The 15,087-nt window shown below is 40.3% G+C and overlaps 2 protein-coding genes across 5 annotated transcripts in view; both read left to right on the top strand.

Annotated features, from left to right (window-relative positions):
• The window catches only part of LOC146459540 (receptor-type tyrosine-protein phosphatase F-like), a 57,601-nt gene that overhangs the window by 40,516 nt on the left and 1,998 nt on the right, over positions 1–15,087 (top strand). For all 4 annotated transcript variants that reach the window (XM_085089424.1, XM_085089425.1, XM_085089423.1 and 1 more), the window contains 9 exons: positions 899–1,024; positions 1,637–1,788; positions 4,615–4,750; positions 5,761–6,004; positions 6,668–6,744; positions 7,988–8,122; positions 9,692–9,817; positions 10,406–10,557; positions 13,061–13,196. In XM_085089424.1, coding sequence (XP_084945550.1) covers positions 899–1,024; positions 1,637–1,788; positions 4,615–4,750; positions 5,761–6,004; positions 6,668–6,744; positions 7,988–8,122; positions 9,692–9,817; positions 10,406–10,557; positions 13,061–13,196 — 1,284 coding nt within the window. The remainder of the gene's footprint in view (positions 1–898; positions 1,025–1,636; positions 1,789–4,614; positions 4,751–5,760; positions 6,005–6,667; positions 6,745–7,987; positions 8,123–9,691; positions 9,818–10,405; positions 10,558–13,060; positions 13,197–15,087) is intronic.
• LOC146459521 (uncharacterized) overlaps positions 7,536–15,087 on the top strand; it is a 181,777-nt gene continuing 174,225 nt past the window's right edge. The window contains exon 1 of the mRNA XM_085089431.1: positions 7,536–7,755. The gene's annotated coding sequence lies outside the window, so the exon portion shown is untranslated. The remainder of the gene's footprint in view (positions 7,756–15,087) is intronic.

Raw genomic sequence — 15,087 nt, 5'->3', positions numbered from 1 at the left:
CCCGCTGTTTTCCAAGCCAATTTACGCTAATCGACCATCTAAAGGTAACCGAGGAAATCATTTTCTTCTCCGGGCATGTTTGAAAAAAATTGATTGGGGAGAAGTGGGAGGGGCGAGGAAAAGTCGAAGTCATTGAACTGGATAAAACGTTGGCGCTGTTCTTGGATTGTGAGCAGCTACTCAGCCCTAAAGTTTGAGGGAAAAATGTTGCAAGAAAAAATAAATAAGTAAATCACTCATGTTAAGTGTTGAGGGTATTTAGCGGAGATTACTTGTTTTGGACGCTTTCCAGTTCGAATTGGAATATGGAAATTAGATATGTCCACAATAATGAGATGCTAAAGAGATGCATGCTCCTCATGATGGACATCACAAAGTGTCCCCTAGCCCTGATCCTTTCCTAACCACAGTTAATTCTGTCAAGTGAAATTGTCAAATACCTCAGATATTAAGTACGTACATTTCTGGGCGTAGGTGGAGGCAAAAGTTTGGCGAAAATGTGCACACATCGCCCGTTTGGTTCGCGGGTGACCCTGATCATATTCGAATAGACGAACGTACCTTATACAAGCTACTCTTACTTCCGTATTCAAGCAATTGGCTCCCAGTTAAAAACGTGCTTTTTCCGTCTGGAAAATAACGCTCTAGTGAAAATATAAACGACAACAAAACAATTCACGAACTTTAGTTTGGCGCTTACCAAGCCATACATTAGAATTCCAGTGGTTGTTTGCAATAAGAATTTCCTGATTTAAAGACATTTCGCAAAGAAATATACATATTTACACACACTATAAACCTGAAAAGTCGTGGATCAGGTTTTTTCAAACATAACTCAGTTTGCCCCTCTGCTTAACGTTTACTTCCCTTCATGCAACTGTCGTTTTGATTTGTTCAGCGCAAGTGTGACCAATACTGGCCAGAGCGTGGAACGAAGAGTTACGGACCAATTCAAGTGACGCTGAAAGAAACACTGAACATGTCCCATTACACTGTTAGAAAGTTTGTCATGACACATAAAAAGGTAGGCAAATCGTTATTTACTTGCTCGGACATCCAGCGAATCACAGCCATACCAAGGAAGAGTAGCCTGAACTAGAGGGAGCCTCCAATGAGGAGGAATATGAATCTCATATATTTTGACAGAAGGAAAAGTTATCAGTGATCAAGACTTCGAGGCAACAGGCTCATCTTTACTTTGGTGGTGGTTGCGAAGGGGGAGGGGAGGGGGGGTGTTGGTGAGGAAGCTTGGAGGGTGGAGAGGGGGCGAAGTTGTCAGGTTCTACAGTCGCGTCTTTGGCAATTTCCAACTCTATCTCCCACAGCTGCTGAGTTTGTCCAGTTAAAACTTGTGGCCGTGTGAAAGTTCTTTTTGTTGTTGTTGATGTTACGAGCGTGGAAGAAAGAGAAAATATCTGAGTCCACAACGAGAATCCAACCATCACAATCCGTACACCGTGCAGAAGCTCATCTAACACTGAGCCATTGAAAGACTCGTGGCAAGCTACGCCACCATTTATTAGGTTCACACATGACACGCATCCTGCCTTCTGCTTCTCGAGTGACAACATTTGGGTACATCGCACGTAAACGAAAGAGTAGTTTCAGTCTTTATTTTGTCTTTTCCTCTTTTCAGTTTCCAGACGATGACCGCGCCATCAAACAATTTCATTTTACCGCTTGGCCGGATCACGGGGTTCCGTCCCACCCCACCCCTCTGCTTTCGTTGGTTCGTCACACTTTCAGTGCTAACCGTGAATCTGTTGGGCCAATGGTGGTACATTGCAGGTATAGTAAATCCCCTCTATCTCTTATTTGGGATGCGTGAATGTCACCTGCCCTTCCAGCCTCGGCCAGATTCACGAGGAAGTTACAGTCAATTCACGTCACACATGACCAGTATTTCCGAGAATGAAACGAACATTCGAATTTCTCTTTATAATGTCCGACATGTGAATCGAAAAAGATGCATTAACAGAAAAAAAAAAAGATTCAAAATACTTGGGAAACAATTGTTATTCTTGAAATACTTAATGCTGTAATGTAAAGAAAAATTCATAGCGTTATACCGTCAATAAACTAGGGAAACTTCTGCGGGAACTCTGGAATCTCGTTGGCGATGTTCAAGACTGACATGCAAATTTCAAAACTCCGTTCAAATTTGAAAAATATTGGTCACGCGTGACTTGGATTATAGTTGGTCAACAATAGCGTATTGTTAAGAAACAATAGGGAACTTAAGCAACGAGGACGACGACGGCAACGACAACGCCGCAAAACAATAGGTTTAATGAGCAAAAGCAATCGCTCTGCACGTGCGTTTTACATTTTGGTATATTTCTTTGCCGTCCTCTGCGAAACAACAACGTGAAATGACCACATTTAAGGTTTTGTGGAGAACTTGAACGCACGATCATTTTTTCATTTTCTTTCTTAACTTGAACGCCACTCCTACCAATTTGGTCCCTGGATAGTTCGCCATTTTTGTAAAAGTTGAGCGAGTTAAAATAAGCGCGAAGTAGCACAAATGAAATAAAGATATATTTTCGGGTGACGTTTTTTGTTGCCGTTGCCGTCGTCGTTGCTTAAGGTGGCCGAATACAGTTTTTTAGTGTACAGGTGTTAGAAGACGTTATTTGGAAACTATGTACTTCTGGGTGCCCAAAATTGGTATGGTGTAAGACTAGCTAAGAAAGAATGGATTTTTGTACGTCTTGTCGAGCTAAGTACCGTTTCCATGGCAACGCAGCGAACTATTAAACGTCCATATATTGTAGGTTTCCTTTATTTTTAGAAAATGTACTCATTAGATTTTTTCCATTTTTTGTATCCAGATAAACTCACAAAACACTGACACAGTTGCACTATTTTCATGTAATTTTAACAGACAGATCTCCTGTAAATATTGATTTTGCATTTTAATGTTTTGTGAAGATACCCTCTGTTAGATTTAGGTTTCGCTTTGTAGGCAAGTTACGCTTTTAGGGAACTATTTTCATGCCAAATTTTACGAAATTCTAATGAGCGGTTCCTTAGAAAACAGTTCATTTCCACGAAAACAACCAGTCGCAATTTTTTGGTCAAATGCGCATGCGTGGCTTTAATTGGGTTTCATGGCAAAGTTGAAAAGCATGCAAAAGGTCTCGGTGAATGACTTTTTTGCTCGGAAAGAAAAGAAAAAGAGTCCAGAAACAAGAAACTTAGTTATTTAGGATCAAAACTTACCTTTATTATCCATTTCATGTGAAATTGAGGGATCACTTTATCGACCGCCGTATTTACGTACCACAACCCTAGCGCGCGCTTAATAGCATCACTAACAGAATCTGTAAAGCGCGCGTAAACTGTGTTCGGCCACCTTAAGCTCCCTAATACTTGGATTACATCCTTACTTAGGAAGGTTGCATGAAACTGTCCCATGGTTAGATAGCTCAACCAAGTTGCATCAACTCTGCGTGGGGTTTGTCCGCGGAGTTTCATTTGGGCTTATGTGCCTCACAGGAGCATCAACACCCGATTTCAACTCTTTTAAAAGTCCAAATATCAACAAGCATATTCTCTACCTTTCCTCGTACATTATTCTTTTGCTATTAGTGGAGAGAATTTGTGAGGAGATCGAGACATTGTATCTTAAGTGACCATTTGTTCTATTCTCATAACCCGTATGTTCGATGAAGGAGTTGTATTGGTGGGAGAATTTTGATGTTGGTCACCACTGGACGTAACTTCACCTTTTCGCCACGGTGAGACATCTCCGACTGAGGGGATGGCGACTATGAGGTCCTTAGACACTCCGATAGCTGAAACCCCAGCTGTAATTTCCCGCTGTTTTTGAATTGAGAAACTAAAAGTTGCCTTGGTTTTCCTGAAATGCATGTTGCCCGAATTTTAAGCACTAGCCGTGTTCGAAAACTCTTGAGATTTCCAGCATGTTTCATTTGACTTTAGTAGACGAGCTACTTTCTTTTTGAAATTAGACTGTATCCGAATAAGTGAATGAACAACACAGTTATGTACGGCGACTTACGGTATGCAGTTACGAAAAGAAAACCTGATTTTTCTTCAGGCTTTCTTTTTGCAACTGCATAACTTGCGTACATAACTGCGATGGTGATTCGCGTATTCATTCTTTCGCCAACAGTCCAAATGTATGGATTTCATATATTTTTCACTTTCATATAATAATTAATAATAATTTACATTTGCATAGCGCAAACCTCTATATGGATATATTCGCTTGCGCTTTTATGTTAAGAGTAACTAAGAACGCAAGAAACTAGTAAAAACTACAAGCCCATGCAATCAAAGGCAGCGATTACCTAGTCAATAAACTAGTAACAAAGACAAGACATGAATAAAAATATAAGGTTAAATTAAAGGAATGAGTTTTAACAGCAGTCTTGAAAGTGTCCAATGTCTTGAATTGTTGAAGGTAATGCATTCCAAAGATAAGGTGCCTCTGACTGGAATGCACGATTGCCAAGGGTTGGACGGGTCTTAGTGCTAGGTAACTCAAGTAATAAAGACTCGTTTGACCTAAGAGAGTACCTGGATTGCTTCATAGACTGTATCTGTCGCTATCTTACCCGTTCTCTTCTTGTCCTTTCCCCACAGTGCCGGTGTTGGTCGTACTGGTACATTTATCACGCTAGATGTCATGCTGCAGAGGATCAGCCAGGAAGACAGCGTGGACGTGTTTGGGTTTGTCCGTCAGATGAGATATCAGAGGAACTTTATGGTGCAGACTGAGGTAGTTCGTCCTTCATAATAGAAACAATTAACTGCTTTTTTAAGTGCCCGAGTGGTCTTCAAGTCTATCGCTAGAATTGTTACTTGGGCGTCCAATGGAGCCCCAGTATTTAAATCGGTTTTCTCCGTAGGCCTCAAAAGTGCAATTGGACTCTAATGCGCATGCGTTAAGTGTGGGGCAAGATTAAGCAGGTTCAGTATTTGTCTATGGATCGCAAACGTAACAAAGTTTAAGTTGTTCTTTTAAGCGGAAAATATTCAATGGTGTTTGTGTGGAAAGGTATTCGCAAAAATACTCCTTTGTCGTCAAAAATTCATCTTTATCTTAGATGCACAAATGGTTACAAAACCCGATATGTTTAGTTATGTATTGGGCTTTATTCATCCTTTGCGTGACATTTCCGGTTGAACTACATCTCGTTTAGCGCAAATATAAGTTAGACTCTCAGGAAGTCTTTTATCGTTCACCTGCCATCGAAAACTGAACTAACGTTCATGCTCACATACGCTTAATACCACGACGCCTAAGTACTTGCTCCCACACCGTCTTGTTATTAAGACAATAAGCCCACCAGAATTCACTGCAAAAACACTAAACCGACCAATCGCTCAAGTCGTAGAACGCAGTACACACAAAACAATTTATTTTGTTAGTCAATCGAAACCAACTTTCATTGGTCATAAACCGATGACGAGTTCATCCTAAGGCTCTGTATTCGTTGGCATTATACCGGTACAAAATCTGATTGGTACGAGTAGTTACCGTACCGATTCTCTCAATAGCAGTAGTATTAGATCGAGATTCTCACAGCACGGTATCATGCAAACGGGTATGGCCGTTCCATGTTCGTGTTAGTTTTAAGCATATTCTTTCCAGACTTAAGCTCGTGCGGATATGAAAATCGCATACAATTTTCTTGACCTTCTTCAACTCGTTTGTTATGAAGGATCAAACTCGATATACATCGATCTTTCAACTGAATTTTGTGGCTTTTTTTTATTTGTCATCAGGCGCAGTACGTTTTCATCCATGATGCACTTCTCGAAGCCATTACCTGTGGCGTGACTGAAGTCGAGGCTAAAGACCTTGGCACCCGCATACGGGAACTTCGTCAATTTGACGCGGAAACCGGTTACACGTATTTGGAAAACGAATTCTGTCGGTTGGCCAAAGAAGAGAATCACCCGATTGCTTTCAAGAGTGCCAGCCTCAACTGCAACGCTGTAAAGAATCGATATGCGAACATCCTGCCGTGTAAGTAACATAATACATGCAAAGGATATAGTTTATCTACCAGTTGATCATGTGATCGGTTTAACAGTAACATTGTTGGTAAGAAGTGGTGTCTTTGAAAAGGAAGAGCAAATCAATGTTATCGCAAAGTTTCTAGTTTTCTGCCTGTATTCAGTGAAATCTCTTGTTTCAGCTTGAAGTAAAATGTTGCCGTTGTTAGCTTCATGCATCAGTGAGAAGTTTAAAGGCTTTTAATTCTAATTTCATTCCAAAGAAGCTTGACTTTGTTACCCCGTTACCTTTTGGCGGCTGGTTTTCTTGCCTGCAGCCTGGCTGGTTGATTGATGGATGGATGGATGGACGGACGGACGGACTGACTGACTGACTGACTGACTGACTGACTGACTGACTGACTGACTGACTGACTGACTGACTGACTGACTGACTGACTGACTGACTGACTGACTGACTGCTTGCTTGCTTGCTTGCTTGCTTGCTTGCTTGCTTGCTTGCTTGCTTGATTGCTTGATTGATTGATTGATTGATTGATTGATTGATTGATTGATTGATTGATTGATTGATTGATTGATTGATTGATTGATTGATGGATGGATGGGTGGGTGGACGGACAGACGGACTTTCTGCTAGATTGATCGATTGATTTTATTTGTTATTATTTTACAGTTGAGAGCACGCGTGTCCATTTGAAGATGAGACCAGGAGAGATGGGATCTGACTACATCAATGCTAATTTTATCGATGTAAGTTTGAATGCTGCTTGTTCTGGAAAATAGACCTTCGTGTGCTTTCATGTTTGGTGCTTGAATGGCGCTTGTTTGGAATGTGGGAAAACGTCATGATTTTAAGCGACAAAAGACACATCACCCACATTTCATGCAGGTCCTCTGTGTATATATATTCCTTCCGTCTGCCTTACTGTAGAACAAACGTAGGGAAGTTTTCACTCCGTTTTCAAGGACCTGAATTGTATAATTCTCTTAACCCTGAAGTTCAGAATGCTCCTAGTTTTGCTGTGTTCACTTCTAAACTTAGGTTTTCTCTCTTAATATAGAAACATGTTACTTCTTTTAGTGTACTTGAGTGTCCTTTTTTCTTTTTTTCTTCTTTTTACTTTCCTTTTGTTTTTCCATTTCACTTTTTTTTATTCTAATCTAATGATTATTTCCGTATATTAAAAATATTTATGTATTAAGATGGATAGTCCTGCCGATGACAGACTTATTAAATTATGTTTTTAACATTAGAATTATCCAAGGTAGTCCATTACATAAGCCTTATTGGCTTCCTTGGGCTACCTTGCCTCGTTAATGTTTAATTTATTAATGTTGTATTTGTGTGTGTGAGGCAATCAATGAACTGAACTAAACTATATAAATCTAGAAATGAATTTAGGAATATCCGTTTCTGTTATCGAAGCAGGAAAATGGAGCACTTCGCGGGGAAATTCTCGAAGTAAGGCGGGAAGAACCAGCTGTCAACTCAAACCACGCTATTGCAATCCCGAGTCTGGGACTCAAAATTGGGCCATATTAGGGAGCTTAAGCAACGACGACGGTAACGGCAACGAAAACGTCACCTGAAAATATAACTTTACTTCATTTGTGCTACTTCGCAATTATTTCAACTCGCTCAACTTTACAAAAATGGCGAACTACCCATGAACCAAATTGGTAGGAGTGGCGCACAAGTTAAGAAAGAAAATGAAAAATTCACCGTCGTCCGTTGACGTTCCCCACAAAACCTTAAATGTGGTCATTTCACGCTGTTGTTTTGCAGAGAACGGCAAAGAAATGTACCAAAATGTAGAATGCACGTGCAGTAATTGTTTTTGCTCATTAAACCTATTGTTTTGCGGCGTTGGCGTTGCCGTTTCCGTCGTCGTTGCTCAAGCCCCCTATTGACGTGCTGCGTCAATCTTGCTTCCCCTTTCATCACAGAAAACGAATTATTCCTGACAATGTACATACCACTGATTATTTTCAGGGATACTGTCAGCCCAGAGCATACATAGCAACCCAAGCGCCTGTCCCAGACACGTTTGAAGATTTTTGGCGTTTAATATGGGAACAAGAATGTGCCACTGTAGTGATGATCACAAGAGAAGAAGAGGCAGGCAAGGTTAGAATAATACCTTGTTTTTTTTTTTTTTTTTCTTAAATCAGATTTCGTTTCATTTTGTTGAATATTAACAAACCAAATGAACCTTAAAGGGGAAGTATCACGCGAATTTGATGTCATTTGAAAACCCAAAAACGTTTGTCTGTCAACAGAAACAAGAAAATAATTGTCTAGTTTTGTTATAAATTATCACCCCAGTGAAACAAAGCTGTCGATTAGTGCCTCTAGTCAGAGACAGAGTGGATCGGAATGGATTTAAACTTGAAACATGTTAGGCTAATTTTTTTCAAGTTCTAGCATTTTTGTTTCCAAAATGCGCTAGAACAGATCAAGAGATGTTCCTTTCAAGAATTGAGTTGATTTTTTTCCTCTCGTTGTTCTAAAATTAATTTGTAGCAAAGTTAAGGTCTTATTTCACCATTTAAAGAAAAGAGGTCAAAAACACCATGACATTTCCCCTTGAGGTAGGTTCATTTGAATGGCCGCCATTTAGGATTCTCCCACGAACGTAGAGAACCTCATACATTTTACACGCATTAGCTTTCGTTTGAAAGCTTTCAATCTCGTTGACAGATTCAAAAGGTAAGAGACAAGTTAAACGGCACGAAGGGAAAATATTGCTCGTAACATTTCGTTTGAAAGGTCACACTTCAGGAAAGAACTGTTCAGTAGCTTTCAACTAAATAGTGTTTCATCCACATATTCAAAACTTAGAATCCAGAATTCAGTGTTAAGGAAAGTGCCTACTTTTGTTACTGCGCATACGTTCTGCGCATCTCGAGATACTCGGGTTCCCTATGGGTGGTGCCTATTAATACAGGGATATTTTTGTGCGGTTTAAAACTATGCGGAGAAAGCAGAACTTAGCAAGTGCCCTTGGTATCCAAAAAGAAAATTTAGGGTATCCATGCATTTTCCAGAGATAATAAAGCTTCAATTTGAAAAAGCCCCATACATTGCTTTGTATTTTACTGTTTTTAGAATAATTGTTGCTTAATTATCTCTAAAAAATGCGTGGTTTTCCCCAATTTTCTTTTTAGATTTCAATAGCCCTTGCTGAGATCTACTTTCCACGCGCAGTCATAAGCCACACAAAAATACTTCCTTCTTAGTAGGCACCGTCCTGAAGTTTGCCTATACATTTAGGGTTCGTGTATGTGATCGACGCATGTAAGGATTTAATACATGCAAGACCATCGGAGTTACTTGCGCTTGTAAGCATTTGCAAAATGTCTGAAAAAATGCAGGCTTGAACGTGATTCGAACCCGCGGCGTCTGCGATACCAACGTAGTACACTTGAACTTTAAAACTATCTGGGAGCTTGTCATTTTATGAGTTCGTACGAAACTCGTGAAGGATGGCTTTTGGAGACCATATACGTGAACTGCTGATGAAAAATTGAATGTATGAATTTTCTGAGAAAATACTATTCTAGCATTCATAAGAGTATCTCGAGATCTCGATACGTGTCAAGTGTTATAGCTATATATAGGCAGCAGATCTGGCTGTTGACACGGAATAAGGCTTCTTTGTGGTTTTGTGTTAACCTATTCAATTTTGCTTACCAGGTGAAATGTCACCATTATTGGCCTTCCGAAGGATCTCGGCTGTACGGTGTCATTCTCGTCGAGCTGTTAGAGGAAACTTCATTTGGTGACTACATTTCCAGGAAGTTTAAACTCACGCATACAGAGGTAATATGAGCAAATATCACTGCTGCCGCTGCTTAGATTACTTGTATATTTGCCACACGTCCACGTCAGTAACCCGTACATTACTTGAGCCTCTAGTACATTTCTTTGCGGTCCTCGGCAAAACAACAACGTGAAATAACCAAATTTAAGGTTTTGTGGAGAACGTGAACACACGACGGTTAATTTTTCATTCTCTTTCTTAGTACAAACACCATGCCTACCAATTTGGTTCCTGGGTAGTTCGTCGTTTTTGTACAAGCTGAATGAGTAGAAATAATCGCGAAGTAGCACAAATAAAATGAAGTAATATTTTAAAGTGACGTGTTCGTTTCCGACACCGTTGTCTTAGCTTAAGTTCCCTAATATGTATCTAGCTAACCGCTGACCTCTGCCATTGCTGTATTAAACTTCCTCCATTTAGGATTGATATTTGTCAATCGTATCTGTAAACTGGTCGCTGCGTTGTTGATGATCCGTTGCGTAGCGCTCGTGGTGACCCAAAATTGTTTACTTATCGTTTCTCGGTTGTCTCGTTACTGCTCACTTGCATAAATTAACATACTCCCTGCATAATTTTGTGTACTTCAGGAAAAGGATGCTCGCACCGTGAGTCAGTTTCAGTACACGGATTGGCCGGACAGTGGAGTCCCGGACTCTGGAGTGGGGATTGTGGATCTCATCGGCCAAGTACAGAAATGGCAGCAGCAGAGCGGAAACACGATCATTGTTATACATTGCAGGTAAAACATGGCGGGGTGGTCAGAATTCATCTTTTAGCTCTTTTGAAGTTAAGTTTCACTAGTAATGCATCTTTACCAAACGTCTTCTTTCGTTAAACTCAAATCAATGACATGCCAGGATGTATTCTAACTACTCTTTTTCAACAAAAGCCTGTTGTTGCACTGACAATACACCATTGTTAAGAGACAATACGTATTGTGATATACCTAGACTTTCACTCAACAAAACAAGCACTGTAATTAGTTGATTCTTTTACGTGCCCCTGATCAAATACAAATGTATCCCGACCGGGATACAATTCCGCAGTTGTTGCTCTCCCCAGTTGTTTGTTTGTTTGTTTTGCTGTGATTGTTGAAGGGAAAGTCTAAATATATAACAAAGCACTTAATGCATGGTCCCTTGGGAAACTAGTTAGTTTTGTTTTCCCTCGAGTCCTGGGTCCAGTTGTTCAAAGCCCGATTTAGCTAATCCTGGGTTAACGTGAACTTTGATTCGAGCTTATTTACTAACCCATACAAATTCTTCCAAAAGATTTTTGTCCTTCAGTTTTGCCTTAAACTTTTCTTTACCATTACCTTTAACTTAGCTTTTAAAAACATTCTTAACGAGCGAGATGAAAACCTCGGTTAACTTTTAATCGTGGATTAGCGTTAATCGGCTTTCGAACAACCGGGCCCTGATGTTTCTCTCGACTTCGTCTTGGGAAACATCAGGAATGTCGGGAAAAAAAAAAACTAACTGTTTTCTTCGGGACCATACATTAGGTGATTCAAGTAAGCGCCGGGGTTGCTATTCTGTTTTGCAGCTGGTCAAGGAGAACGCTCGTTTGAACCAAAGCGCCTACTGGGAATGAGCTGGTATTTCTGTTTTGACCTCATGAATTTGAAGTACTCTTAAAAGAAAAACAGTGAAACTTAAGTAGATTGCATGCAAAACAGAAGGAAGATTCCGTTAACCCTGTACATATAATATGAATCTCTGGTTACCTTTGTCCTTCTTCCTCAATTCACAACTCCAGAAACTGTGAGAAGACTGGTGCGAGTAAGGGATTCTGGGATCTTTCGGGTAGATGGATGGACATCGCGCCAAAGAAGAAGTGTATTTTCCTGAATTTTCTCGGTGTAGCGTAGTTCTTTTTTCATAGTTTTCACCTAAAGAGTATTTCCTATACAACTGACTCCCGAGAAGTGTACTTATTCATCGGTACATGTTTTCAAACAGTTGGAAATTTGAGAACATTTCGTTGGCGCACATTTTATTAAATTGGCGACGTGGGTCGTACAGGCGTGAAGTTCGGCGTGTATTGAAAATGCACGTGAGAGTTACCTTGAGCGAGGGGATATGTGATATGTTCCTCTCGTGCCGCGCCCGAGGTCGTAACCCGAGGGCTCGGCGCATGGGCCAGGGGGATATTCGGGGATAAGTAATGGCCCTTGCTCCCCTGTTACATTAGGAACTTTAAGAAACCACAACGGCGACGGCAACGAGAACGTCACAAAACAATAGGACAAAATGAGCAAAACAATGGCCGCGCACGTTCAGTTTGAAGTTTGGTACATTTCGTCACCGTACTCGGCCAAACAACAACGTGAAATGACCAAATTTAAGGTTTTGCGGACAACGTGAGCACATGGCAGTAAATTTTCATTCTGCGTTTCAACTTGAGCGCCATTCTACTGGATAGTTTGGCCATATTGTACAACGACGAATTGGAATAATCGCAAAGTAGTACAAATAACGTGAACTTATAATTTCAAGCGACGTTTTCGTTGGCGTTGCCGTCGTGTTTTCTTAAAGGAAACCTCCACTCTCGAAACATGTTAACGTTACATTATTGAAAATACAATTTTCTTTGAAATTTTTTTGGAAAACATGAAAATAATATTTCAGTGTCGGAAAAAAACATGATTTGATTATCGGCTATTTTCGCTTTTAAATTTCCCGCGCGCCGCCATCTTGGATTTCATGACGTAATAAGGTTGCTCAATTGTTTCACACAAAAGAACTTCTGCTGAATAACAATAGCGGCAACCATTACACGTCACAAAATTTAAAATGACTGCCCCCAGGAAATTTAAAAGCGAAAATTGTCGATAATCATATCTAAATTTTGACACACTTGAATGTCATTTCTACGTTTTAGACAAAAATTTGGAATTTAGACACTATTTCCAACGCTTACCTGTCAACTTGTTGTGAGAGTGGAGGTTCCCTTTAAAGTCCCTAATAACAATCAAAGCCGCCACCAGCTTATCAGGTTACCAGGGTTATTGAATATATGTCCCCGCAGGGAACAAAGAAAATCGAGCCAGTTGTAATATGCTGTTTGTTTGCTTTGTAGCTTGGTATCTTTTGTAGTGGTGGCATGTGTTCTATAGGCGTAGATCTATGTATGGTGTAGTGATTATGGGTACATATCATTTATTAACATCAGTGTGTGCTGAACAGGCGCGCTCTGTGATGTGTTGTTTATTGACTCTATCGGTTGGTATCTCTTTGCAGTGGTGGAGTGGGTCGTACCGGCGTGTTCTGTGGGATCAGCATGATGATCGAGCGTTTGAAGGCTGAGGGTGTGATAGATGTTTTTCAAACAGTTCAAGCCATGAGGCTTCAAAGACCCGCCATGGTACAAACAGCGGTAAGACAAACTAATGTCAAACTGAGGGGTTCACATTTCAGCGCATGTGCATGAATCTAAATGCTCTTTTCTCTTTCTTATCAATGGCCTCTTATTTATTCTTATTTATTCTTATTTATGGCCTTAAAAATCCCACTCACATGTACTTCAGTAATCACATTCTATAATTAGTCCAAGCAAAACGACTGATAACCAAAATTCACAGAAAATGCTAGTGGATTGTACTCATGATGACGATATTGAATTTAGTGTTGACCCGTAGGATTTATTCCACGGTTGATGTGTTTACAGTTATTTGCATGCGAAATAACGCAATCATATGAAAAAAATTACCACCCGAGTTACCTATTCCTTCTGAATGGTTCATAAACAACGAATTAAATGAAACAGGCTTGGGTCATAGCGAGCAAAGGCGAAAAAGTATTTTGATTCATGGACATGCGCAGAACCGTGATCCCCTCCCTTTCATAGATCAGCTTATGGCTCGCTTTCTTTAGGGGGTTCTATCTCTCACGTGTGCACAGAAAGAGTACTGCTCGTCAGCTTTGATTTGAATAGGCTGTCTCCGTGTCTCTGTGAACCTCATTATGAAAGCGAGGCTAAGTGCAAAGCTTTCCGTGTGAATTAGTTTTGTTTGTGTATGAATGAAAACTAATTTTCATAATTAAAATCTTGGCACTTAGTCTCGCTTTCATAATGAGGTTCAAAGAAACTCGCAATTGGCCTATTGTCACAGGTTTATGAGTTGATACCACATTTCCCCTCTAAGGGCACATTTGCCGGCCACACCGGTCAGTTTGTCAACAGAATGAACCAATTTGAAGGATAACTTTTATCCTAGTCCCTCGAATTTCTTCAAAATGGCGCGTTTTAGGAGCTGTTTTTTTTCAAGATTTTGCAGCACCATCCCAGACCAACACTGACGTGTTTGATTTACAGACTGGCCAGTTGTGGCAAATGAAAAACATTCAAAATGTTTCACCCTGGGTGGGAATGGTCCTAACGGGAAGGGATCTTGTATGTGGCTCGAGTAATTACAGTGGAACCTCGATTTAACGAACCTCTATTTAACGAAGTCCTCGATATAACGAACGATATTCTATGTAATGTCCCGGCCAAAGTTACAGTAAAATGTATGGAATAAAACCTTGATATAACGAACCTCGATATAACGAATTCTTCCATATAACGAACATTATCCGGAAGCCCAAATGTAAAATCTACCTCGATAGAACGAATTACAATGTCAACACGTGACAGGAGATAAACGCTGAAGAGATCAACACTCTGAAAGTGTCGTTTTTTGTTACAAAAGCTGCGCGTCTGCTCAAAAGTGAAAATAATTGCTACTGAAAGCCACCATGCTTAATGAATTGCATCTCAAAACGCGGCACTTCTGGGTGACGAAAATTGCATTGAATTGCGTGACAGAAGTCACCTGTGTTAAAAATCAATCATTAACTATGACCTCGATATAACGAACATTTTGGTCGTTTCCCCTCAAGTCCGTTATATCGAGGTTTTCGAGGTTTTCGATATAACAAACCCTCGATTTAACGAACAAATTTGGCCGGTCCCCAGCGACTTCGTTAAATCGAGGTTCTACTGTAACACATTCTATGAGAGAAAAACCCTCGCACTGTCGAACTGGGCCCAGTTGCTCGAAGCATGGTTAGCGCTAACCCGGGTTAAACACCATGACAACCTATAGGTTTTAATACCTCTTAACCAATGGTTAGCGCTAACCATGCTTCGAGCAACTCAGCCCTGGGTGATTGAATAAGTAACTATTTAACTAGAAGTCCTTTACGTTAGCCTTTAAAAAGATGCAAACAGTGTATTGGGAATCTAGAATTGCTCCAACAAATAAAACTATGAATCAGTATTAAAA

Source organism: Pavona decussata, unplaced genomic scaffold, assembly GCF_977016875.1.
Source record: "Pavona decussata unplaced genomic scaffold, jaPavDecu1.1 SCAFFOLD_219, whole genome shotgun sequence".
Classification (NCBI taxonomy): domain Eukaryota; kingdom Metazoa; phylum Cnidaria; class Anthozoa; order Scleractinia; family Agariciidae; genus Pavona; species Pavona decussata.
The sequence above is the reverse complement of the archived record's forward strand: the minus strand, read 5'-3'. Positions and strand labels throughout refer to the sequence as shown.